We start from the raw sequence: 26150 nt of genomic DNA, 5'->3' as shown, positions 1-26150 counted from the left end.
ATATACATAGGGATGCACGATAATTATCGGACCGATAAATTATCGGCCGATATGGCCATTTTGTGTCATTATTTATTATTCCAATAATGGCCTTTTTCCGATAAATTATCCGATAATAATCATGCTTTACTTTTTTGCCTCGGAAGCGGAGCTTTTGTTGTCGCACACTTGTGACATCACAGCTGCGACGCAAACATGGCTGCTGCCAGTGTGTTGCTGTTTTTCAGTTTCAGAATGATCAGAAAGCTACTGTCATTTGCAATCCATGTCCCACACATGTTCCGAGAGGAGAGGAAACCTCTAAGCTGGCATTACGTTAAACCAAAGCTGGCGATGATGCAGCGGATATGTTTGTTGTTTTTGTTAGCGAGTTTTGTTAGCGAGTTTTGTTAGCATTAGCTCGTAGCGCGGCCTCCCCTGCAGGCTCGTCCGTTTGCCAGACAAACTGCTTGTGATATTTACAGTCTGTGGTTTGTGATCAAACAGCCCCGCAAAAGCACTTAATACACAGAGCTGGCGTAAACTTATAGAAACTAATGGGAACCCCTTTACCAGAAATGAAACATCCAGGGATTGTGTATTTAACTCCACTCGCTAACGTTAAGCTAACCGCGCTAGTTAGCGTTAGCTGCTGAAGCCATCTAACAGAGCCAATAATGAAAACAAAGGCGCAGTCGTGCACATTAGCCTACATAAAAAGCATCAGTCAGTCAACATCACATGTGTCTTTTCTTTAATCTGGTGGCAGCATTTTTCAGTAAAAAGTGAAACGACACAGATGGTTTATAGTAGGGCTGTGCCGATTCACTTATCTCCCGATTCGATACTATCACGATACTTGGGTGCCGATTCGATATATATTGCGATTCTTAAGTATTGCGATTCTACGATTATTGCGATTCGATATTACGATTTATTGCGATTTTTGATTCTTTTTTCTTTTCTTTTTTCAGTTTGTTTGCTTTTTTACACTAGATTAGAACATGGGAAAAGTTGAATCATACACTAGAGACTGTATATTATATCATGAGTAGGGCTGGGTCATATAGTTAAAAAGTATATTGATATAACATCTTTCATATCAGTCTATATCGATAATTATTGATCATTTTAATTACCTGTTTTTATTAATAAAAAAACATGAGAAGAAAAAGGTTGCATTTAGCCACTTTATTTTGAACCACCTTATTTTCAAAGCACACAGGTAGGTCTAATTTGTCACACACACACATACATGCTATGAGTGCAACTGCAAGCAGTAATTTACAGACATGGTGACGTTTTACTTTGATGACAGCCTAGCGTTGCCAGCCTTCTAAAAAAACGTTTGGTAACGTGTATTTGAGGGTTGTAGTGTTAATGTTAGGTGAATCAGAGGTGTGGAAAAGCCTGGGTTTTGCTTTGACTTGCTTAACTACAAATATGCCATAGGCTGTAGGGCTGGAGGGCGACCGCGCTGGGGACCGCGCGCCGTTTGTTGGGCGAAAAAAAGCCTTGCCTCACTGAAAATGCGGAAGGAATGCGTGCCCGTCCGCATGTCCTCGAGTGCCCGCCGCCCGGGTGGGGTCGGCAAAATGGCCTTTCTGTGTGGAGTTTGCATGTTCTCCCCGTGCCTCCTGGGGGTTTCCTTCATATAGGAACCCCCTTCACAAAAACATGCAATATCCTGGTTGCTAATGTGGTTCCTCCTCTGATCGTTAAGGGCGCCTGTTCAGAGGGAGGGGAACTGGTTGGAATAGCGTGAACCTCCCACGTGCTATGTCCTACCGGTGAAGCTTCCTCTGTCAGGTGAAAAGAAGCGGCTGGCTGACTGCCCATGTCTCGGAGGAAGCATGGAGCCAGTCTTGGCTCTCCCCAGATCGGCAGAGGATGGAGTAGCAACCAGGATTGAGAAATCAAATGAGCACTAATGGGGGATAAAATGGGATAAAAAATCGGGGGGGAGAAAAAAAAAAAAAAAAGCGGTACATTTCTCCATATCAGTTTTATATACGCATCAAGACTCCGCCCAAGCAGAAGACATAAAGTCATAAGCTGTGTGCTCAATAGATGACACAATGAGTTATTCCTGTCCCAAAGTACAAGTAAAACCTTTTCAACAGTTCAACTTTGTCTCTGCTGACAGAAGCGAATTGAGCTGTGGATGCCATTCCGTAAAGTAACGTTGCAGACGTCCGTATTTGTGAAATTGGTGTCTTAACATTAACGTTAATTTCCCGGGCGCTTATTAATAGATAGGACACATGTTAACACGTTACGTTAACACGAATTGAAACTCAACCACATCGAATTATTTGTAACGCCGGGTGAGATCAAACGAGTGGCGTCAGCGGAGGACCAAAATGCGAGACTCGATCATTAGCCAGGAATGGGTCTCACGCTACTTTTGCATGCTAAAATAAAGCTGATAATGTACAATTTGATTCAAGGGGAGGGAAACCCTTTCAGAGTACAACACAAACTGTTTTCCTGCAACTCGACAGTGCTGCATCCAGGAGATGTCGGGGCTCTGGATCAAGTGATATGATTTGCTGTGTGTGAGTGGGGGCGGGTCATGGGGCGGGTGCACTCGGAGTTTGTCTGTTAAATGATTGGCTGTTTCCGTGTCACTTGTACTAACAAGGTACATGATTGGCTGTATGAGCCACGGAGCAGAGGGAAGCGCTCTATATGTGATTTATGAAAGTGGGAACATTTCATACATAAACAGAAAAATGCGATTATCGATTCTGGAATAAAAGATCGATTTAAAAAGTGGTGACATTAAAAATCGCGATACTTAGGTGAATCGATTTTTTCTCCCACCCCTAGTTTATAGTGCCTGCCCCATTCATTGGGCCCAGGCTACAATTCACTGAGAACTGGAACCAATGCAACATTTGAACAGATCAGTAACATGACAATAAGAGTCTAAATTACTATGCCTTTTGTCATTGTGTTTTATCTGCAGACTAAGCAGCTTGGCTTTCTGTTCTATAAAAGCCTTTATTTTTGTATTGACTATAATCGAGTGATACACTTTATTAACACGTTCACTGCCAATGACGTGTTTTTACGTCAAACAAAATCCAACGGTTGACTGCCAATGACGTGTTTTTACGTCAAAAAAATCGTTTTTTTTTTTGACGGTGGGACGTTGATCTAACCCTTTTACGTCTCCTATACCAATATTAGAGGTATTGAATGTGTATAATCTATTTTACCGACCCACTGAGTGGCGACATGTCTCTCCACAGTAGAAAGAGGCGAGCCAAAACTGGAGGGAAAAGCGCGAGGAAGCCGTTCTCATACTGTAAAATGGATGGCGAAAACGCTTTCACTTTCGCGCTGACGCACAGCGGTGGCAACGGTGGGGGGTTCCAAGAATAGACTGGATGCACACTTTGAAACACGCACCATAAATAAGCCCAGAATCGCAAGAGCTTCATCAGAGCTCTCAACCGGACCGCCAAGAAATGAGCGAAACCCATCCAGCGAGCCCCATCCAGACTGCCAGGCAGCAGCCAGGCAGCAGCAACTCGTTTGTCACAGACCCGCTGCAGAGCCAAGGAGGGCGGAGGAGAACGCCCACGGAGGGAGGAGTTGGAAGCAGAGGGGGGTTTCCTGCTGTTATGGAGGAAATTACTGTTCAAAACTATTGTTTAGATGTCTGACGTCTTACTGATGCCAAAAATGAATGGTTAAAGTGACTGTTCTATCGAATTTCACAAAAAGCCGTTTATCTCAGAATAATTTTTCAGACGCTGAAACCATGCTGTATTCAACTGCTAATGCTTACATAACTACTAACTCTACAAACTAACTCTTTTAGACAGAGAAAGCACACATTCTATTAGTTCTTTTGAGATATTGTGTGTTCACAAAATCTTAGCAGAAAAGAATCCTCGGGTCTTGAAAGATGAGCCAGAATCCTCAAAAAAAACCTCTGGCAGAACCTACCTACAGTAAAAAAAAAAACGGCTGGCAGTGAATGTGTTAAAAGAATCATATTATATCAGAAGATTAGATTTGGTTAGGTCAGAGCTATGCTCACTACATCCATACATCCTAACCCTTTTTTAACCCCAGGTGTGCATAAAATACAGGTAAAAAAAAAAGAAAAAATTATATATCTATTTTTATTATAATAATTATCGGTTATATCGTATCGTTATCGGCCGAGAAGAATATATTTATCGGTTATCGTATCGGCTCTAAAAATCCATATCGTGCATCCCTAAAAATATATATATATTATTATATAAAATCCCCCATCTCTTCTAAAAAATAAGGGAGGCTCATCCTCCCTTGCATACATTAATAACCTCCACTGGTGCTTGCCCACCTAAAATAATTTATTTAGTCTGGGTTGTAATGGAGAGTTTTAGTGTGAAAAATGCTACCTCAAAATGATGGTATGGGCTAGGAATGTAACGATATGAAATGTCACAGTACGGTATCTACCAATCTGTCATGGTATGCTATAAGACAGGGGTTCCCAAACTTAAGGATGTCGGGGCCCACTTTGAAATCTGAAAACCTTCCAGGGCCCACCCAACCCTTTAATCACAACTCTGATCAACACACGAGACTAAGATGATGTATTTCCTATATGTTTTTTATATTATATTTTTTATTTCATTAACAGAGCATGTGAACTTGGGCATAATGGAAATTAATAATTCATCCACATACAAAAACATTTCTGCAAAATACCCAAAAGCACATTGCCAACATTTTCTCCCCCCTTACTCATCAATTTGCATGCATAACACATTTGCTGAGACAAAATGTGATGAGCAACAACAGAAGAAATCAATCCAAGCTATTAATGCTAGGCCAGGGGTTCCCAACCTTTTTTGGTTCGTGACCCTATTTTGACGTCGCAAAAATCTAGGGACCCGCAACATTCAAATTCCGGTACACCATCGATAATGTCATCAGTGACATCGTCAGTGATGTCAAATAGTATGCTTCTTTTTCTCTTTTCTGACTTTAATCTGAGAATTCTGACTTGAATCTCAAAACTCTGGCTTTATTCTCAGAATCCTGATTTAAAGTTATAATCTCAAAGATTTTCATTTAAATAACATAAAAAATTAAGTCACTCACAATGTTGATTGAGGCTATGGTCCATTGATGGAAGCCTTTGCAGTATATAGTGACATTATGTGACATTAGTAATGTCACATAATGCAACAGTGTTTGGATGTCACCTGCAATTACCACTCATCGCCATGGGTGTCACCCAAGAGAACAACGCTAAAATCTTAGAGATTATCACTTTAAAGTTTAAACCCAGAACTAAAAAATAAGTAAAAAGAAAAAATCGCAAGTAACCCTAATAATTTTCGGTAGTATCTAATTAGTGTCTAGTGTAATTTATTTATTTTTTATTATTTTTTTAGGCGACCCTATTTGAATTCCAGGCGACCCCACTTAGGGTCGCGACCCTAAGGTTGGGAACCACTGTGCTAGGCTGTGAAAAATCCTACCTTATCTGTAAAGGGGAGACTTGTGGTACCCATTGGATTCATTTTCATTCAGATAAATTGAGCTGAGAGCCTGAGCGGTCAAGGAACCCCTTTGGAACAGTTTTCCCTTGCCCAAATTTAACCTACATTTGGACCATTATTTAGCGCCCTTCCCGACTAAGCTAGCATATTATGCTTGGTAGCAATGGATGCCTTAGGTCTTCTAGTTTCTTCTGATAACAGGATCTCCACTAGCTTTAAAAATGACCCTGCTACAGCCATTTGATTACCCGCGGAAATCTGGAGTGTTGACCACTCGCGGCCCATGCAGGTCATTCAAAAGAATGCAGGTTTAAGTTACTTCCTCATTGGCTTCACAAACGGAGCTACGAGCTAGCCCCTTGACTGAAACTAATATGAAAAAATGTACATAAGCTAAGCTATGAACTTATTTATACTGCTGTGCAATGCCGTGCTTAGTAGCATATCATGGGCACGGTATTACAGGTCCCCCTAGGCATCTTAATTAATAAATTTAAGGGTGTCTCATATCACTGCTATGCAGATGATATCCAGATTTATTTTTCTTTTGATCCTGATAAAATGGATAATATAAAGACCCTGCTTGCATGACTGTCCGCCATTGAAGAAAGGATGTCAAACAATTTCTTGCAACTTAATGCCTCCAAAACAGAGATATTGATCTTAGCAGCTGAAAACATCGCCTCTAAGATAACCAACCAGTTAGGACCTTTTAGTGCGAATGTTCGGACAAACATAAACAATCTTGGAGTCACTTTTGATCAATCTATGCACCTCGACAATCACATTAAACACCTGACCCGTAACTGTTTTTTTTCACCTCAGGAACATAGCCAAGCTCCGGGGCATCCTGTGCACCGCTGAGCTGGAGATGGCTATCCATGCTTTCATTTCCTCTCGGCTTGATTACTGTAATGCCCTTTTTTCCTGCCTCAATAAAACATCAATAAACCGGTTACAACAGGTCCAAAATGCTGCAGCCAGACTACTCACCCGGTCCAAAAAAACATCCCATATTACTCCGATCCTTTCCGCCCTACATTGGCTCCCAGTCCATCTTAGAATCCATTTTAAAATTCAGATTTTCACTTTTAGAGCTGTCCATGGCCAAGCCCCCGCATATATAGTTGATCTTTTTCAGACATCCATACACACCAAACCGGGCCCTGAGGTCCTCTGAGCTAGGCCTCTTGGGAGTGCCTCGAACCAGACTGACTACCAAGGGGGACCGTGCTTTTGCGCCTGTGGCCCCTAGGCTCTGGAATGTTCTTCCCCAGGGCCTGAGAGCCTGCGCCTCAGTGGATATTTTTAAAGTACAATTAAAAACTCTCCTTTTTAGACAGGCTTTTGATTTGTCGTGATTTTATGTAATTTTGATCTGTTGATTTATGTACCATAAGTCTGTTTTTATGCCTCCGCCGGCGAAGCCAGGCCGAAGGCATTATGGATCCGGGTTGTCCGTCCGTACGTACGGCCGTCCGTACGGATGTCCGTCCGTCCGTCCGTCCGTCCGTCCGTACGGATGTTTGTTAACGCCATATCTGAGGAACGCCTTGATGGAATTTCATCAGATTCGCCTGAAACATTCACTTAGGCTCAAGGATGATCTGATTAGATTTTGGTGGTCAAAGGTCAAAGGTCAAGGTCACTGTGACCTCTCGAACGCCATTTTCAAGCTTGTTAACGCGATATCTGAGGAACGCCTGGACGGAATTTCATCAGATTCGCCTTAAACATTCACTTAGGCTCAAGGATGATCTGATTAGATTTTGGTGGTCAAAGGTCAAAGGTCAAGGTCACTGTGACCTCTCGAATGCCATTTTCAAGCTTGTTAACGCGATATCTGAGGAACGCCTGGACGGAATTTCATCAGATTCGCCTTAAACATTCACTTAGGCTCAAGGATGATCTGATTAGATTTTGGTGGTCAAAGGTCAAAGGTCAAGGTTACTGTGACCTCTCCAACGCCATTTTCAAGCTTGTTAACGCGATATCTGAGGAACGCCTGGACGGAATTTCATCAGATTCGCCTTAAACATTCACTTAGGCTCAAGGATGATCTGATTAGATTTTGGTGGTCAAAGGTCAAAGGTCAAGGTCACTGTGACCTCTCGAACGCCATTTTCAAGCTTGTTAACGCGATATCTGAGGAACGCCTGGACGGAATTTCATCAGATTCGCCTGAAACATTCACTTAGGCTCAAGGATGATCTGATTAGATTTTGGTGGTCAAAGGTCAAAGGTCAAGGTCACTGTGACCTCTCGAACGCCATTTTCAAGCTTGTTAACGCGATATCTGAGGAACGCCTGGACGGAATTTCATCAGATTCACCTTAAACATTCACTTAGGCTCAAGGATGATCTGATTAGATTTTGGTGGTCAAAGGTCAAAGGTCAAGGTCACTGTGACCTCTCAAACGCCATTTTCAAGCTTGTTAACGCGATATCTGAGGAACGCCTGGACGGAATTTCATCAGATTCGCCTTAAACATTCACTTAGGCTCAAGGATGAACTGATTCCATTTTGGTTATCAAAGGTCAAAGGTCAAGGTCACAGTGACCTAACAAATGCCATTTTCAAGCTCAGTAACGCCATATCTCAGTAACACATTGACTAAATTTCTTCACATTTGGCTCAAATATCCAATTCTGCACAGAAACGCCTTGATGCAATTTCTTCCAATTTGGCTCCAACATCCACTTGGACTCAAGAATGAACTAATGGCGGAGGCATAAGTCCGCGTTGCGGTCGTTCTAGTATTCCTCTGTTTTTATGTTAGTCCGGGAGCCATGGGGTTGAACCTCGTTTCGTCGGATAAAGTTTTTTTTCTCTGCTGATTCTTGTAGTTTGGGGGTACCTATTCAAAATACAGGAGAGTGCCCGGTGAGTACCCTTGAGCATTTTCAGATATTAACCCCTTAACTCATTGAGTGCCAGCCACTTTTGGAGAACGGACGCTCCCAGTGCCAGAGTTTCAGAGCGTTTTCAGTGATTTCTCGAGGCCCACAGAATATTGTGTGATATTACTATGTAAACACCGAACGCGCACAAAGAACGAGGAGACTCTATTGTATCGTCAGCAAAAAAAAGTTTATTGATACCATTTTCCGTTCTTTAGTTATGAGCCGGAGAAGATAGGTTGTTTTGAGCAAAAACATGCGTTTCAAATTAGAAGCTGAGTTATTCCGCCTTTTGTGAAATGAAGCATTTCAAGCACATTCACTGAGTCTGAAGCTAATATTTTCTGATGTAGTGACATGGTGTAGTTGTGTGGTGCCCTGCGTGCCCCACCCCCCCCCCCCCCCCCTCAGCTGCAAACTCCTCCCCACACTAACACACAGCCTCACACACCCAGCGTCTATTTTTGGAGTGCTCCGTTTTTGTGCGCCGGCTCCCAGCGTGACACGGAAAAGCCAAACCGGACTGTTGAGAATGGTTTGGCCCTTCGGCGTCGGGTGCTGCTTTTCTGGCGGCTAATCGTGTGCAGAAACTATACAGCAGAGACAGAGAGGCTCAGTTGTGGGCGCGGATTGACTGCTGTTCGCAGCCAACGTTAACTCCAGCCAGAGCAATCTATATGGCTCTGGCTGCAGCATGAGCGGTTTCTCTTTCATCACGGGGCTTTTTCCTGCTGTTTTCCGGACCTTTCTCTAATCTGGAGAGCACTGTCGCCACCTAATGAGTCCGTAAAATAGGTTATACACCTTCAATAGCTACAATATTTGTACAGGAGATGCAGGAGGCTTTGATCCACGTCCCACCGTCAAAAAACGCATTTGACGTCGATCGATGTCTTTGGCACTCTACGTCACTATTTACTTTGACGTCGATCGACGTCCTTGGCACTCAATGAGTTAAGTGCCAAAATCGCGGAAAAATAAGGATTTATGAGATTTCACGCAAAATACTCAAATCAAATGCATCACATTTGTTTTCTCCAATGTCTATTCATAAAGGAGGTCATGTACAATGTATTTCATTCCAAATTACATAATATTAACTCTTTTAGGCCGTGCCAGCAAAACAAACTTTTTATGACAATATGGGTCGTGCTGGATGAGAACATCCATTGAGCCTTTGCTCATCTCAAGTAGAGATTCAGAGTAGATGATACACATTGGGAGATGTGAAGTGAAGGGCACATTTTGCTGATGGTCTTCACAGTAGTTAAGCCTATTTGGATCTTGAGCATCCTACTGTGAAACATGCACAGAACATTGTGCATGGCAAACCATGCACTTCACACAGTTGCACTTATTGGAGTTAGAAGGGTTTTCATCTCCAAAATGTGTCTGGGACAAGTTTGCAATCTTCCTGGTAGAGTGGTTGGGCTCAGTGACCTGTTGCATGTGTCTTTTTTTGCATCCAAATTCCTCAGTATTCAATGCTAGTGGCAGATTTACATTGAGATTTCACCACAAGATTGCATGAAAGTGGGCCCTTCTTAACATTCTCAATGAATGCTTCATTCGATGGCGGTAGAGCAGCTAAGTTTGGAACAGGCTGAGATGAAGGCAGTGACTTGGTCGAGGACCTGTTGGAACAGTGCAACCACATTGTCAGTGGCCGATAGTTTGTACAGTTTTGAGGACTTTGATGACAGAGCCTTTTCCATAGTAAGACGCTACAGTGTCACATCCCAATATGGCATGGGCTGGTAAAAGGTTCTTCACAACTTGTGAATGCTTGGCCAGTGTTGACTTGATGTCCACTATTGCCCTTTCCTTGTGGGGCGATTCCATGATGTGTGGGACATCCAGTCCTTCCTGATGGTAATGGTGAAGGAGTAGGATGAACACATCTGTGTCATCAGAAACCACTGAGATTTGATGTGCTTCTCCAGCACACCGGACCTTTTGGACAATGATGGTGTGAGCTTCTTCCTGCTGATTTTGTAGATCATATCGGCTCCTTCTTTCTTCCAACCTGATCTCAATGGGGCATGGCTCCTCCCCTGTCACATGGCTCCTCCCCTGTCACCACCAACTTGTAGATGGAAAAGCCGATCTTGGGTCAGTTCTTCACATAAGAGCTAAGAGATGGTGTTTCTAGCTGAGCCCTGTCTCTGTGACATCTCAGGTGATGGACTTGATACTGTAATCATAGCACCTGTCTAAGATGAGGTAGACGTCACTGTCTGATAGATATAAAGTCAGCCGTGTCATAACATTTTTGATTAAATCAGCTATGGTGCCATCAGCTGGCCATTGGATGGTCCAAAGAAGGGCCGATCCATCAATGACAGTGACATCTGCAACACTGGCATTCCTCCTGGAGATTTTGACTTGGAGTGACTTCTTCAGTGTAGACTTGGATTTACAAATTCACATTCCGTCCTCGGTAAACATGGCAGTTGGGACTGGTGCCAGCTCATAGGCGAGGACATCCTTCATGTCAACTTCATGGTCACTAGACAACAGTGTGATTACCCTTGAATCGATGGCATTTAGGTCATAAATTGTGGAGATGCCAACTTGGATTGATTTGGTTGTTGTCATTGTCTTCACTTTGTTTGAGATGGTGAGACTTTGTTTGAGATGGTGTTGTAAGATCCCTCTGGCCAGGTCTTCTCAACATCTTCTAACATTACCTCCTCAATCTTTATGGCACTGTCTACAATATACAGTTGGTAGGGTGATCTTGATGTCCATGATGCTTTCCCCTGGGTGTTCATTGGATCCAATGGATGGAGGCAGGTTTCCAGTTTCTGACAAAGTCCTTCACTTTGGCATGTGTTAACCCATGGCTTTAGCCTCCACCTTGTGATAGAGATGAACCTATCTGTCTTATCCTCTTCTATCTCCTTCATGTCTGACACAATCTTGCAGCATATGTGGTGGCTCAGGGCCCAGATCTTCAGTGCCTATGGCTTCACGGTAATCCAATGATCCCTCCATCACTGTGGCCATACCTCATGAAAGTGGACTCTATGAACTGGTTGCTCCACAGGCCATTCTATATTCCACTAATGTGTCACATCACATGCTGCCCCTGGAGAAAATTCCTTTGTGGAGGAAGATTCTCCATGGAACGAAGATAGTAGAGGCCATACCTGACATGGTTGACATGGCCAGCTGCAAAGTAGTAGGTAAACATCTTCTGGAATGTGGTCAGATTGAGAAGCCAGTCACCCTCACGTTCAGCCCAGATGTATGACATCATCAGCATCATTGGTTTCACCAAGACCTAAACCCAAAGGCTGGCTGTTCTGGTCTGACTCGTAATCTGATCCAAGGCTCTCATCAGGTCATCTGCTTTCTGGAAATTTCTTACCGGAACTCCAGAGAGCCCACTATCAGCCATCAGTGAACATATAGCCCCAACAAAACTCATCAATGTGTGCATACCCCCAAGTAGGGATGTAACGATAACCGGTTTAATGATAACCGTGATAAAATTCCTTACAATAACCGTACCGTTTAAAATGTTCATTATCATTAAAACCGTGGTACCGTGATTACCATGGTACCGTGATTACAGTGCTTTGAAAAACATGGTAAATACTGTCCATCATCAACCAAAGTTGGCAACAGTCTCCCAGATGCAAACGTGCAGCCTTTGACAAATTATTTCAGTGAATGTATCAATCCTTTTTGGATCTGAGTTTTCAGTATAAAATGTTGTAAAATGATTTCAGTGAGTCTCTCAGTACTTTTTGAACATTTTCAGGATTTTCTTTATGAATACAGTGATAATACAATAATCGTGATAATTTTAGTCACGATAATCATGATGTGAAATTTTCATACCGTTACATCTCTCCCCCCAAGAGGTTTTAAGCGGCACAGCCGCATCTATAAGTGACATATGTCTGTTTGAGGCGAGATGTGTGTGAGGCGAGATGCAGTGTCCGAGCCATCTTGACTGGGGTGGCCCAAGTGGGCCGGCACAGACTCAACCAAGGGTAGCACTGATTGTGGCATTTAGGAAGGATGTAGAAAGTTTTCCCTCACCAAAATTTAGCCTAACTTCACTCTAGCTTCAAAATAAGCCCGCTACAGCCTTTGAAAGACAGTATTGTTGGCCACAGATGCCAGCATCCTCAGGATTTTGGGGTCTCCAATTAGATTTCAGGGGTGGCCACTCCCTAGAAACTCCCCTGCCGAGATGTGCACACAGGATTTGAGCAGTGCAGCTAGACCCCTCCCCCCGGCTGTACAAGGAATTGAGAGTGGAGGCAGAAAGTGTCGCAGCTCAAAGCCAGTGAAACATGCACACACGCACGCAGTCGCGCACATGCACACACACACGTACACACACACACACACAGTGCCAGAGAGAGGGGAGTGGGGGAGAAGGGTCTGACTTGCGCAAACATGCACCGCTTCAACACCTGGGAGTGATTTATCAGACTAAAAGTCCTCTGCTTATTTCATGTTTTTATTGGGGGTGGGGGGGCACATGGCGCGGGAATCAAATAGGCTACATTATACATGACCTCATTGCTCCTTTATGAATAAACATTGGAGAAAGCACATTTGATGCATTTGATTTGAGTATTTTGCATGAAATCTCATAAATTGGCACTTAAGGGGTTAATACCTAAAAATGCTCAAGGGTGCTCACCGGGCACCCTCCTGTATTTTTAATAGGTACCCCCAAACTACAAGAATCAGCAGAGAAAAAAACTTTATCAGACGAAACAAGGTTCATCAAAAAAACAGCCTTTGGCTCCCGGACTATGTCCCCTGTTTTATATATATATTGTGCTTATATTTTGTAACTGTTGCTTTAACTTTGTTAAGCACTCTGTACATTTGTGTTGAGAAGGGTGCTATATAAATAAAGTTTTACTTACTTACTTACTTACAGGGAAAGCTTACAGTGTGATAACCGTGGTTGCTTGATATCACGGTATACCTCTAGCTATATCGGTCGGATGCTAATTGGAGTAATGAAGTTCTAATGGAGGCTCAATCAGGAAGACTATAATTCACCTCAGTTCACTTCTTATTTCTCCACCCTTTCAAATCTGCTCACATGCTCAAAATTAGCTGTCAACTTCCGGGCTTTTAACCAATACCATAGCGTCACATCCACATGGGAATTTCGTCATTTTAGGGGAAAGGTCATCTGACCTTCGGCATCACACATTTTTTTAGGGTGCAAGGCCACATGCCAGGGCACAAAGGAAATTGCTCCATTGACATCGTGAAGAATGAATTTTTTCTGAAATGTGTGTTAAAATGAGCCAATGACACATCATTTGCACAGGGCAGGCTACATTAAACTGAGACCACTGACGCTTTTAAAGCAACTGACAGTAGCAGGCTGGTAGCAGGGCACTGCCAAGGTGGCCTTAGGGATCTCAGGGCATTACGGCCAGAGGGAGAGCCAACACAGGCCATGGCCTGATTGCCTCCGTGTAATTCCCACCCTGGTCACATCACCTCTCACCTCACACACCTCCATTGTAAGCCTATCACATTGCTACTCACCCCCCCATTGTAAGCCAATCACACGGCTGTTGTCTTCTTAATATGCCTATTTTTCCCCCATTCAGGCTGCTCAACTCCTACTGTCAGTCCCGCACCCTCCACCTCCCCCTCTCCACCCAGTCTTCACAGACCCATCAGAGTCATCCGATTCTTCCGTCTGAAGAGTCTCATCAGTCTCAGAAGGAGAGGCATCACCACCACCAGTATCTAGACTCTACAGGGGGATAGATTTGGCTGATGCAGCTCTCTCTCGATATCGCCCTGTGGTGTCTATGCACCAAAGACTATTAACAATACCAAATTCTCATCATATTTTCTGTAATGCGTCATTCATTAAGCTATTGTAATAAATATTATTTTATTCATTCACTCGTCTCTAGTCTCTCCTGATTGAAATATCCTTAAACATTACAAATTACAACACCTAACCCTTTCCCTCTCCCCATCTCAGGTCATCTATGCTCTGAACACGAAAAACGATGAACACGAGGCGGCCATCGCCACTCTGAAGGAGGCCCATGAAGAGGAGGTGCAGCAGATCCTGTCTGAGACCAGGGAGAAGATCTTACAGGTTCTCACCCATTTTCTTCAGTATTCTACAGTTCCTTCATCAACTAAACATCACTGTCACAGCAACACATGACACAGAAGATACAATTTGAACAAAGAATAAATAAGGAGAGCAGAGAAAGGAAAGAAAGTAAGAAAGAAAGAGCAACCAGAAAACACATCGATAAGAGGGAATCGTTAAGGAATCAACATTGATTCAATCTTATCAATTGCCAAACCCCAATAGTTGCTACCTAGTAGCTAGACTTCCTGGGATCCACAATTAACGATGTTAATCATTAATCAGCAGCTGAAGCTGATGTCTAACGCAGCCGTGCACATGTATGTTCCAGTACAAGAGTAAGATCAGTGATGAGATGGACCTGAAGAGGAGGATCCAGTCTCTGGAGGAGTCCATGGAGCTCCACGAGAGGATGAAGAGGCAGGCACTGGCCGAGTTCGAGAGCTACCGCCAGAGAGTGGAGGACATGCAGCTCTGCACCGAGGCACAGGTAAAGCCTGGGGGAGGAGGGGGGACATGCAGCTCTGCACTGAGGCACATGTGGAGCCTGGCAGAGGAGGAGTGGGAGACGTGCAGCTCCGCACTGAGGCACAGGTAGAGCCTGGGAGAGGAGGAGGGACATGCAGCTCTGCGCTGAGGCACAGGTAGAGCCTACAGGAGGAGGGTGACATGCAGCTCTACACTGAGGCACAGGTAGAGCCTGTGGGGGGAGGGGGACATGCAGCTCTGCACTGAGGAACAGGTAGAGCCTGCAGGAGGAGGGGGACATGCAGCTCTGCGCTGAGGCACAGGTAGAGCCTGGTGGAGGAGGAGGGGGACATACAGTTCTGCGCTGAGGCACAGAGCCTGGGGGAGGATGAGGGGGATGGACATGCAGCTCTGCACTGAGGCACAGGTAAAGCCTGGTGGAAGAGGAGGAGGAGGGGGGAGAATGCAGCTCTGCACTGAGGCACAGGTAGAGCCTGGGGGAGGAGGAGGAGGGGAACATGAGGATCTGCACTGAGGCACAGGTAGAGCCTGGAGGAGGAGGGGGGAGATGCCGCTCTGCACTGAGGCATGAGGGGGAGGCAGTCGCACGGGAACGTATTTTTAGCAGGGGGGGTTTGGGGCTGCCTTGGATATGTGCACGCGCACGACACTGTCTAAGCGTGTGCGTGTGTGCTGTTGTGCGCGTGCACATTTCAGCGCGTGATTAAAACTTGCATGGGATTACAGCACTATGGCTCTAAAGAAATCTCGGTCAGCATCATTGCAACAACAACAACAACAACAACAACAATGTTTTTATACACACTGTAACCTACAAAACCCCTCATTTGATATGATCTGACATCAAAACCAATTTGTTTATTTGTTTATGCATCGCCATCAGCTGACCCCTGGCCGCCAGGTTAGTCTTCCTGGGGTCCAAGACAACAATATATCAATACATGACACAGAAGATACAATTAGTAGAACAAAGAAGAAAAATAACAACTCTAATAAGAGAAAGAAAGAAAGAAAGAAAGAAAGAAAGAAAGAAAGAAAGAAAGAAAGAAAGAAAGAAAGAAAGAGCAACCAGAAATCACATATATAAGAGGGAATAGTTAAGGAATCAACATTGATGAAATCTTATCAATTCCCAACCCTAATGAGAAAATAATGTTTCGGCAGTATAATTAAGTTGATCTACATAGCCTAATTTTAATGTTGCAGTTGAGTGGTTTTGTTCGTGGAGCTTCTTAGTGGAGTTCTACAGAAAAAAAGGATATTGTCAACTCAAGATAAGGAAATGCAACATAAACATTGAATGTTTCTCATTTGGCCATTGATTAGCAGAGTGGTCATAGTTATTTTTTGTTTTGGTTGTTTTCTGGATTTTACTGCTAATTCAGAGCCACACTCTGTGCTGCCAATACATAACCGCTTGAGCAGGAGCCATTAAACAAGTATACCCACTGTGTGAGCAGCCTAGAACCTTACTGTACAAATCAGTCCTACAATCCTCCATCGCTCCTTCCCTCCCCCCGCAGCACACGCAGCGTGTGGTCTCCATGTCCAGGGAGGTGGAGGAGATGCGGAGGTCCTTCGAAGAGAAGCTGCGCACGTTCAGCCAGGCCCAGGCCCAGTTTGAGCAGGAGAAAAGGGCTGCCCTGGAGGAACTGAAGGCCCAGCACAGACAGGAGGTCCAGGAGCTTCTCCGCAGCCACCAGAGCCAGAACGCAAACTACAGTAAAGACCAGGAGAAACTGGGACAGCTCCACAAAGCTGAGGTAAGACACTACAGGAAAGACCAGGAGAAAATGGGAAGGCTCCACACAGCTGAGGTAAGACACTACAGCAAAGACCAGGAGAAACGTTAGGGTTGTCCTACAACCCAGGTTTTACGAGTGAGAACGAGGATTCTCACATATGCTGAAGCCCGCATGACAGCGCTGAACCTGAATGCCTCTTTTTTAGTTAAAAACAAGACCTTTCTACAACCACCCAGGTGCCTGTGAAGGCATCCTGGCCCCCAGCCAGTGATTGGCGTGGATGCCCGTATCCACCCACGTGTCATAGATACATCCCATGCAACTGGCTGTGGGCCGTCACTCCAACGCATTCAGCGCTCGCCCCAAGCGAAGCAAGGGCAGCAAGGCCGAATTTGTGAGAATCCTCGTTCTCACTCGTAAAACCTGGGTTGTAGGACAACCCTAACGCTTTACTTGGTTTCAAACTCTAAATCTCACATATGCTGATGTACAACCACCCTTGCTGCAAGGAAGCACCCATTGCGACCCTGAGACTTATGGATGGCAACATGGGGCACATGGCAAGAGCCCAGGGCAGCATACGAGTGACCGTAATGCACTACCGCCTGGTGGCTGACAAGACAGCGTGCGTGAAGGGTGCGCTGGCCACATCAAGGCTATAGTACCTCACAAAGTTGTGGTGAGTAGACCATGAGGCTGCAGCACACATGTCCTCCACCGACACATCACGCAACAATGCCCATGACGTCGCAACACATCGCGTGGAGTGGGCCCTAATACCCTCCGGGGGAATCTTTCCCACGGCAGAGTAGGCAAAGGCAATGGCCTCCACTATCCAGTGCGACAAGGGCTCTTTGGACCCTACCCAGGGCCCGGGGCCCAAAGCATACCAAAAGCTGATTCGAGGTGTGTAGCGCGCGTCCTCTTCATGTTGGCCAGGAGCGCCCGCACAGGGCATAACACATGCAGCCGCCGCTCCTCCTTTGAGCTAAAGGGAGGAGGGCAAAAAGCTACCAGGTCTACGACCATAGAGCTGAATCTTGCATTTATGTTCTTAGGCTGGTAAGTGGGGTTAGGCCAAAGCGTGACCATCCGCTTGTCATCAGAAAACACCATACAGGACTGTTGCACCCACAGGGCAACATAGTCACCAACCCTTTTACCTGAAGACAGGGCCAACAATAGCGCAGTCTTCAAAGACAGGTGTTTCAAGTCACTGGTGTCCATGGGCTCAAAGGGGGGACCAGAGCATCCCTCCAACATGTGACCAAGTCCCATTTTGGGCGTAACCTGCGAACACCCTTCATAAACTGTGAGGTCAGGAAGAGGCTCTCTAGCAGCCTGCCATCAATTTCCATGTGGCAAGTGGAGATCGCAGCCACGTACAACTTCAGGGACTGAGGGGACAGACCCGCATCGTGCAGACTCTGGAGGAAGCAGAGAATGGGCTGTATGCCACAATACACTGGATCCACATCCCGTTCCGCGCACTAGCGCGTGAAGGCTCACCACTTATATGTGTACTGAGAGCGAGTAGAGGTAGCTCTAGCACTCTGTATAGTGTGTACCACATTCAAAGGCAAGCCTTGAGCTAGCAAGCAGTCCGGCTCAGGAACCAAGCTGCCAGCTTCCACCTGTGGGGGGAGGGGTGGAGTATCTCCGCCTGCGACAGGAGGTCCGCCCGACGACTTGCTTTGCCCGGGGGCCACTTTCGTGAAATGATAGAAGGCCAGGGGCCAGTTAATAAACAACCAATATACATTTTTCTGTAGCAGATTGTAGGTTTTTGGGGTGTCAGCCGGAGTTTAGTCTGACAATGTTGTGCACACCGGATAGTTAGTTAGGTTAAGTTAGTTAGGTTAAGTACATGCATAAGTGCCTGAGTAGCGAGCAGACGGTATTTGACAATTTAGCAGCTAAATCATAGATTATTGAAAGATATTCCATATTCCAGACTGAAATGCTCTTACAGAAGTGGAGTATTGGCCAGAATGACATGAACATTTGGACACTTATTCAGCGGGTATCTTGCATGTTGCGTTCAGGTGCACTGTAATTTTTTCTTTTCTTTTTTCAATTCCATCGCGGGCCACACAGGGGGTGTCCGCAAGCCGCAAGTTGAATATCACTGAGCCACGGCAACCCCTGCGCCAGATAGATCAGGTCCGCGAACCAGATCTGCGTCGGCCACAGTGTGGCCACCAGGATAAGCTGTAGGCCCTGCTCCCTCACCCTTTCCCTGTGGATCGAAAACCACAGGGGGCAATGCATTACGCATCGCGATGCGAAGAGATCAACGAGCACACGGCCAAACTTGGTCCAGATCTGCTCCACCACCTGAGGGTGGAGACGCCACTCTAACATGTGGAGATTGCCCCTTGACAACACATCCGCACCGAAGTTCAACTGGCCCTGTATGTGGGCCGCCGACAGAGATAGCAGGTGGGCATGTGCCCACCGGTGTATTCTCCTTGCCAACTGGTTCATGGCCCTTGACCGGTGTCCACACAGCTAATGCCCGCCGTGCTTGGCATGTCAGCGACAACTTGCGATGGCGGTCCCTTGCCGGCTCCAGGCAGTGACTGAGGAACTAGATCTGGAACGGGCACATGTGCAGCAGCCCAAGGGGAAGCGCGGCAGCATTACTGTGCATTGGTGCACCGAGACCATGCGCCTCCAGCACAGGGCCTTTCCTGTCTCCAGAACGTGCCTCTCCCTTTCCGCCGAGAGGCGCGCCCGCATGGACAGAGAGTTCAACTCTACCCCCATGAAGGTCGCAACCTGCCCCGGAATGAAGCAGCTCTTCTGCCAGTTTATCAGGAAGCCCAGTGCCTGCAGGTGGTCTGTCACCACCTTGGTATGCACGATGGCGAGGTCCCTCGAGTCCGCTACCTCGTCGAGGTAAACATAGATGCGTTTCCCCCTCATCCGCAGGGGGTCAAGGACAGGCCAAAGGGCAGGACACAGAACTCGTAGGCTAGAGCCATGAAGGAAAACCTGAGGTTTTACTTCGTTTCGAACTCAAGCTCTCACTAGTGCCTATCATGCTGCGTACGCAGCCCTATGGAAGACTGTCATTTTGCTCCAAAATTACTTTTCATTAAAACCGACCACCCACCCGTAGGTGGCGTGGTGCCCCCCTGGGGCTGACGTGGTTCCACGTGACTACGTCACGTCCCGTCAGCCCCAGGGTCCGCCACTCATCGCTTCTTCCAGCCAGTGAGAGGACGTGTCTTCTAAAGCTCCGTGGTTAACTCAAAGTTAGCGCTCTAACATAGCTATAGAAAATAGGCTCGTTCCGTCTAAACTTGCCCACCTTGAAGAGGTTTGCGTGGACGAGGTAAAGCAGGCTTCGGGGACCCGATCCTGTTCTCTCCACCAGCGGCGTCGGATCAAGTCATCTAAAGCTAAGAGTGTCTTCTTACAGTTAACACTTGTTTATTGCTACCGCCGTGTAGCTGTGTGAAACGTTCCCCGGCAGTGGGGTAGCGTTTATCGGCTTGAGGGCTGACTAAGGTCCGTGCTCAAAACTGTTTAGGCTAGGTTGCATACGTGCGAATAGCTTGTTACTGTATAGCACTAGAACAATAGGCTAATTAGCCCAGTTGTTGCAGATAGCTAGCGTGCACCCGTGCGGTTAGCGTCCGTGTGCTAGGTACTTTAAGCGCCAGATACTCGTGTAAGTAAATGGTAAATGGCCTGCATTTATATAGCGCTTTTATCCAAAGCGTTTTACAATCAGTAGGTAGTCTACATTCACCCATTCATACACCGATGGCGGCAGGCTGCCACGCAGGGTGCCTACACACCATCGGGAGCAAGGAGGGTTAAGTGTCTTGCCCAAGGACACAACGACAGCAGCTGGGAGGGAGCGGGGATCGAACCGCCAACCCTTGCGTCATTGGCCGACCCGCTCTACCTCCTGAGCTAAAGCCGCCCCACGGGGCGCGCGTTACTCCGGCTGGAGTAACGTTAGATAGATAGTTAGCTAGTTGCTCAGGGCAGCTAGCATCTAGCTTGTAGCACTCCAGCTATCTGCTGGTTGCTCCAACATTACTTTTCATTAAAAGCTCTCCTGGGGACCGCACTGCCGGACAAGTCCGCGTGCGGCCGGACTCGAAAGAGAATGTTACCTCCGCAGTCCCCCCCCCCCCAGCCTGCGAAAGTCACACGGCGGGGGGGGGGGGGGGGTTACTTCGATACAACGCACCCACGGGGCGTGTCAGTAGGCGGAGCTTGCGTAATAAATTTTCCCCCAGCATGCACAGCTTCTACGGAACTGACCATGCGGCAGGGGGGCGTAGCCTCTCACGTCCTGCCCTCCCATCAGGGTACCGGATCAGTCCTGGTGCCCAACAATATTTTCAGGACGGGTTCCGCTCTTTGGCCACAAGAGACCATCTTTGTCCAACAGGTTCGATGCCTGGGAGCGTCTATGTTCCCCGTCCCCATGGTTACGGCGCACCATTCAGAAGGGATACGCCCTGCAATTTGCCAGGCCCCCGCCCAGGTTCGACGGGATCCCCAATTCGGCCGTGTAAGGGGAGTCCATGGACATACTCCACAAGGAGGTTATTTCGCTCCTCGCCAAAGGGGCGATTCGCTCGGTTCCCAAGGCAGAGGTGCGCTCGGGTTCTACCACAGGTACTTTGTCGTGCCCAAGAGGGACGGCTCCATGCGTCCGATTCTGGACCTTCGGCGTCTCAACAAGACGCTGAGGAAGTTACCGTTCCGAATGCTCTCTTTTCCCCACCTGTTCAACGCGTTGAGGGGGATTTCTTTACTTCCGTGGATCTGAAAGACGCATTCTTCCATGTCCACGTGGTCAAGAGGCACAGGAAATACCTGAGGTTCTCCTTCCTAGGGAAGGCTTACGAGTCCTGTGTCTTGCCATTCGGCATGTCTTTGAGCCCGCGAACCTTCACGGTGTGCGTGGAGACAGCCTTGGCCCCCCTCCGCGCGAGGGGGATCCGCGTCTTCCTATATCTCGACGACGCTCTCATTGTGGCCGACTCAAGGGTCTGTGCCACGAAACATACCAAGGTGGTGACCGATCACCTACAAACCTTAGGGTTTTTGGTGAACTGGCAGAAGAGTTGCCTCGCCCCAGAGCAGACAGCGACCTTCCTGGGGCTCGAGCTAGACTCCCGGGCCATGCGGGCCCGCCTTTCGCCGGAGCGACAGTGTGGACAGCGAGGGCAATAAGTCTGTGCTCCTCGGTGTCAGTGCATCAGTGCACAGTCATGTTGGGCCTGATGGCCTCGGCACTGCATGTGCTCCCTCTGGGGAGGCTACACATGCGTCCGTTCCAAATCTGGTTCCTCGGGCTTCGCCTGGACCCGGCCAGGGACCGTCATCGCAGGGTTCCTCTGACAGGTCAGGCCCGGCAGGCGCTGGCCATATGGGCGGACCCCCGTTACCTCTCGAGAGGCACTCGGTTGGGCCCTGTCCCGCTCAGGTTAGTGATTTGCACCGACGCCTCCCTCTGGGGATGGGGTGGCATGTGTGGGCATTTTTCGGCGAACGGCCGGTGGGAGGCTCAGGAGCTTCACCACATAAACGTGCTAGAGCTGGAGGCGATTCGCCTGGCTCTGCTTCACTTCCAGCGGATCATACATGGACACCATGTGCTGATTCGCTCGGACAATACAGCGGCGATCGCCCACCTGAACAAACAGGGCGGTGTGCGGTCGAAGGCGCTGAACCAGCTAGCGGCGGGGATTCACCTGTGGGCGTATCCCCGTCTCGTTTCAGTGTCGGCAGTTTATCTGCCGGGACGGCTGAATTATGGCGCCGACCTGCTGTCTCGAGGCTATCCCCGTCATACGGAGTGGTGCCTCCACCCTCAGGTGGTGGAACAAATTTGGGCCAGGTTCGGTCGTGCCCGCGTCGATCTCTTCGCATCGCGGCGCGCGACACACTGCCCATTGTGGTTCTCGATCCAGGAGGTCCCCCGTTGGGACACGACGCACTAGCGAACACGTGGCCACGGGAGGGGCTCTATGCGTTTCCACCGATCCCCCTGATCCGTCAGGCGTTGGACAGGGTGAAGGAACAGCGCCTCCGGCTCGTTCTAGTGGCCCCGTTTTGGCCCAGGCAGACATGGTTTGCGGACCTGGTCTCCCTGACGCAAGGCCCGCCCTGGGCGTTGCCGGTACGGGCCGATCTCCTATCCCAGTCGGAGGGGGGGGGGGTGTTCCACCCCTCCCCAGGCAGGTGGAAGCTAGCAGTCTGGCTCCTGAACGGGACCAGTTGCAAGCCCAGGGCTTGCCCGATAATGTGGTATGCACTGTTCAGAGTGCTAGGGCTGCTTCGACCCGCACTCAGTACACGTACAAATGGCAGGTATTTTCGCGTTGGTGCACAAGTAAGGGTGTGGATCCAGTGAACTGTAGTGTGCGACTAGTTCTCTGTTTCCTTCAGAGCCTGCTTGATGCGGGTCAGTCCCCGCAGTCGCTTAAGGTGTACGTAGCCGCGATTTCTGCTTGCCACATGGGAATTGAAGGGAGCCCCGTGGGGGCGTGCCCTTTGGTCTCGCGCTTCATGAAGGGGGCAGGTAAACTGTGCCCGCCGTCGCGGTGCGTTTTTCCCAAATGGGACCTGGTTGCGGTGCTGGACCGGCTAACGGGTCATCCGTTTGAGCCCTTGGACTCCGCCGATTTAAAGGTTCTGTCCTTAAAGACCGCGCTGCTGCTGGCCTTGTCGTCAGGAAAGAGAGTTGGTGACCTGATTGCCCTCTCGGTGCAGCAGGCCTGTATGGTTTTTGGGAATGATGGCTGCAGGGTTACGTTGCGACCTAACCTGGCTTACCAACCCAAGAATATTAATGCCAGCTATAGGTCTATGCATTCTGTCCCCCGCCGTTTAGTTCGGGTGAGGAGAGACGCTTGTACATGCTGTGCCCCGTAAGGGCGCTCTCGGCCTATGTGGCCAGGACGCATTCACTACGCACTACAGACCAGTTGTTGGTCTGCTTTGGGCAGAAGGCCCAGGGTGGGCCCCTTCCAAGGGTCGCTTATCACACTGGATAGTGGAGGCGATCGCGTTGGCATACTCTGCCGTGGGTAAGATACCCCCGGAGGGTATCAAGGCGCATTCTACGCGAGGTGTTGCGACATCCTCTGCATTGTTGCGTGGTGTTTCGGTGGAGGATGTGTGCCGCGGCCTCATGGTCCTCTCATCACACGTTTGTTAGGTACTACAGTCTCGACATGTCCGGTTCGCGGTTCGCGCACGCGGTACTGTCGGTGGCAAGGAAGTAGTATCGTTGCCACTCTAATATGTCAGACAGTCAGGCATGAACGTTGCCATACGGTCGTGGTTCACCGATGCCTTTCGGGTCGCCCTGTGGGGTGCTCCCGGCAGCAAGGGCGGTTGAATTAGGCACTAGTGAGAGCTTGAGTTCGAAACGAAGTAAAACGTTAGGGTTGTGATACAACCCGGGTTTTACGAGTGAGAACGAGAGCTCTCACTACCTAGCCTTGCTGCGTCGATGCGTCGTTGGGTGCGTCGGATCTCAGCTGGCTGGAAGAAATGAGTGGCGGACCCTACACCTACGGGTGGGTGGTCGGTTTTAATGAAAAGTAATTTTGGAGCAAAATGACAGTCTTCCATAGGGCTGCGTACGCAGCATGATAGGCACTAGTGAGAGCTCTCGTTCTCACTCGTAAAACCCGGGTTGTAGCACAACCCTAACGTATTTCCTGTGTCTCTCCACTACAGGGATGTGGAAGAACGCATCCTTGGAAGTGAAGTGGAAGTTGGAAGTGAAGTGGTCCCCCGGCCTGATCGCGTTGAAAAGGCGGGCGAGAGTAAGCATGCGGAGGGGTAATTTCCTCAGCATCTTGTTCAGAAGCCTGAGGTCCAAAATGGGCCCTATGGATCCGTGTTTTTTGGGCAGGGCGAAGTACCTGTGGTAAAACCCTGAGTGCTGTTGCTGCCTCTCTAACCGGTGGGCCATGTTCTCCACAGACGGTCCGAAGAGGCCAGCAGGGAAGACTGGTGAGTTCTTATCCCGCTCCGTCAACTGTGTCAAATTAAGCCACAGCTGGCGATGAGTGACAAAGGAGTAGGCCATGACCTTCCCGGCATCCTGAGCCATCCACCATCCGGAGGGCGTAGTCAGTCACCATCTGGAGCTCAGTGTATTTCTCCTGGGAGGCGGCGCCCTGCAGATCAGCGAGGAGGGCCGCCTGGTACCCATGGAGGATGGCTAAATTGTTAGCCATGGTGGTCATCTGGCCCGCTCCCCTATAGGACTTATCGGTCAGCTTGGCCGTAGTCTGACAGGCCTTTGAGGAGAGCTGGGGCACACTGGAGGCAGGGGACAGGTGAGCTGCCACAGCGCCCTCCAATAGTGGTATAGCCGCAAAACCCAGCCCGGGCTTCCCGTCCACCTCAGACCAACAGGCGAACACCTGGGTGGGGGACCTAGCCTGGTGGGGCCTCTGCCACAAGCCCTGCACGAAGACCCACATGTCATTGCATAAGGGCATGCGGCACTGCCTGAACTGCCTCTGATACGGCTCGCAAAATAGCAAGCACAGCCAACAAGACACTAGTCTGAAACTCCATGTGCAGACAGCTAAGATTATCAATGCTAACGAAGAAGCTAGCAGAAGCAATCTAACTCAGACGGGATGGCAACCAGTCCAGCCCGAATAAAACAGCCGAGCACTAGCGGAGAGGCATGCACAGTTAGGAAAAAACTCTGAGCTCTGAGCTAAGCTCGTTAGTAGCTAGCGTAAGCAGGCCACCTTTCTCCGGCCGGCAGAGTTAATGCAGTTCTCTTACGCCGGTGTCTGCCGCCCGAGTGAAAGGAAGTGAAGCCGGTTGGAGTCACAACTCAAGAGCAGTGTTTCCCATTCGCTGGTACAGGCAGTTTTGAACATGCCTACTGGTACTCTAAATGTACCTAGTGCAACAAACAAATACAAAAAAAATCAATTACCATACAGTAATAAAAAATAAATAAAATATTGGTACCCTCTTTCTTTTTTAGATACCAAAACCGTACCTAAAACAAAACAAACAACAATAACACTCAATAAAACTCTGTCTGATTTAACAGAAGAACAGTAAGTGCCCACTCTCCTACTCATCATCATCCTCCTCATCTTCCTTCTCATCATCCTCCTCCTCCTCATCTTCCCCGTTGTCTTCCTCAATCACCAGTTCATTGAGGAAGTACTGCTCCTCGTCGCTTTCCTCTTCTACCTCCGTGACAACTTCTTGCTGTCTTGCCCTCGCCAACTTCTCTCGCCCAGACTCGCACGGCTCCCCCCTCCTTCAAACAGTGGATAAGGTGGTCCTCACTGCCATCAGCTACCACCCCCAGCCCACACACCTTGAAGGATAATACAATCAGCAAATCAATTTACCGTAATGTATGTGTGTATGGTAGGCTACTGT

At 48.0% G+C, this 26150-nt stretch overlaps 1 protein-coding gene across 1 annotated transcript in view; it reads left to right on the top strand.

The window, feature by feature from the left end:
* fam184ab (family with sequence similarity 184 member Ab) overlaps positions 1–26150 on the top strand; it is a gene marked incomplete at both ends in the record, with an annotated part of 541527 nt that overhangs the window by 147925 nt on the left and 367452 nt on the right. Inside the window, 3 exons of the mRNA XM_083643220.1 lie at positions 14386–14505; positions 14837–14995; positions 16518–16757. Coding sequence (XP_083499346.1) covers positions 14386–14505; positions 14837–14995; positions 16518–16757 — 519 coding nt within the window. The remainder of the gene's footprint in view (positions 1–14385; positions 14506–14836; positions 14996–16517; positions 16758–26150) is intronic.

The sequence above is a fragment of the Poromitra crassiceps genome (assembly GCF_964638095.1).
Source record: "Poromitra crassiceps genome assembly, chromosome: 9".
Taxonomy (NCBI): Eukaryota; Metazoa; Chordata; class Actinopteri; order Beryciformes; family Melamphaidae; genus Poromitra; species Poromitra crassiceps.
This window is presented reverse-complemented; position numbering and strand designations above follow the sequence as displayed.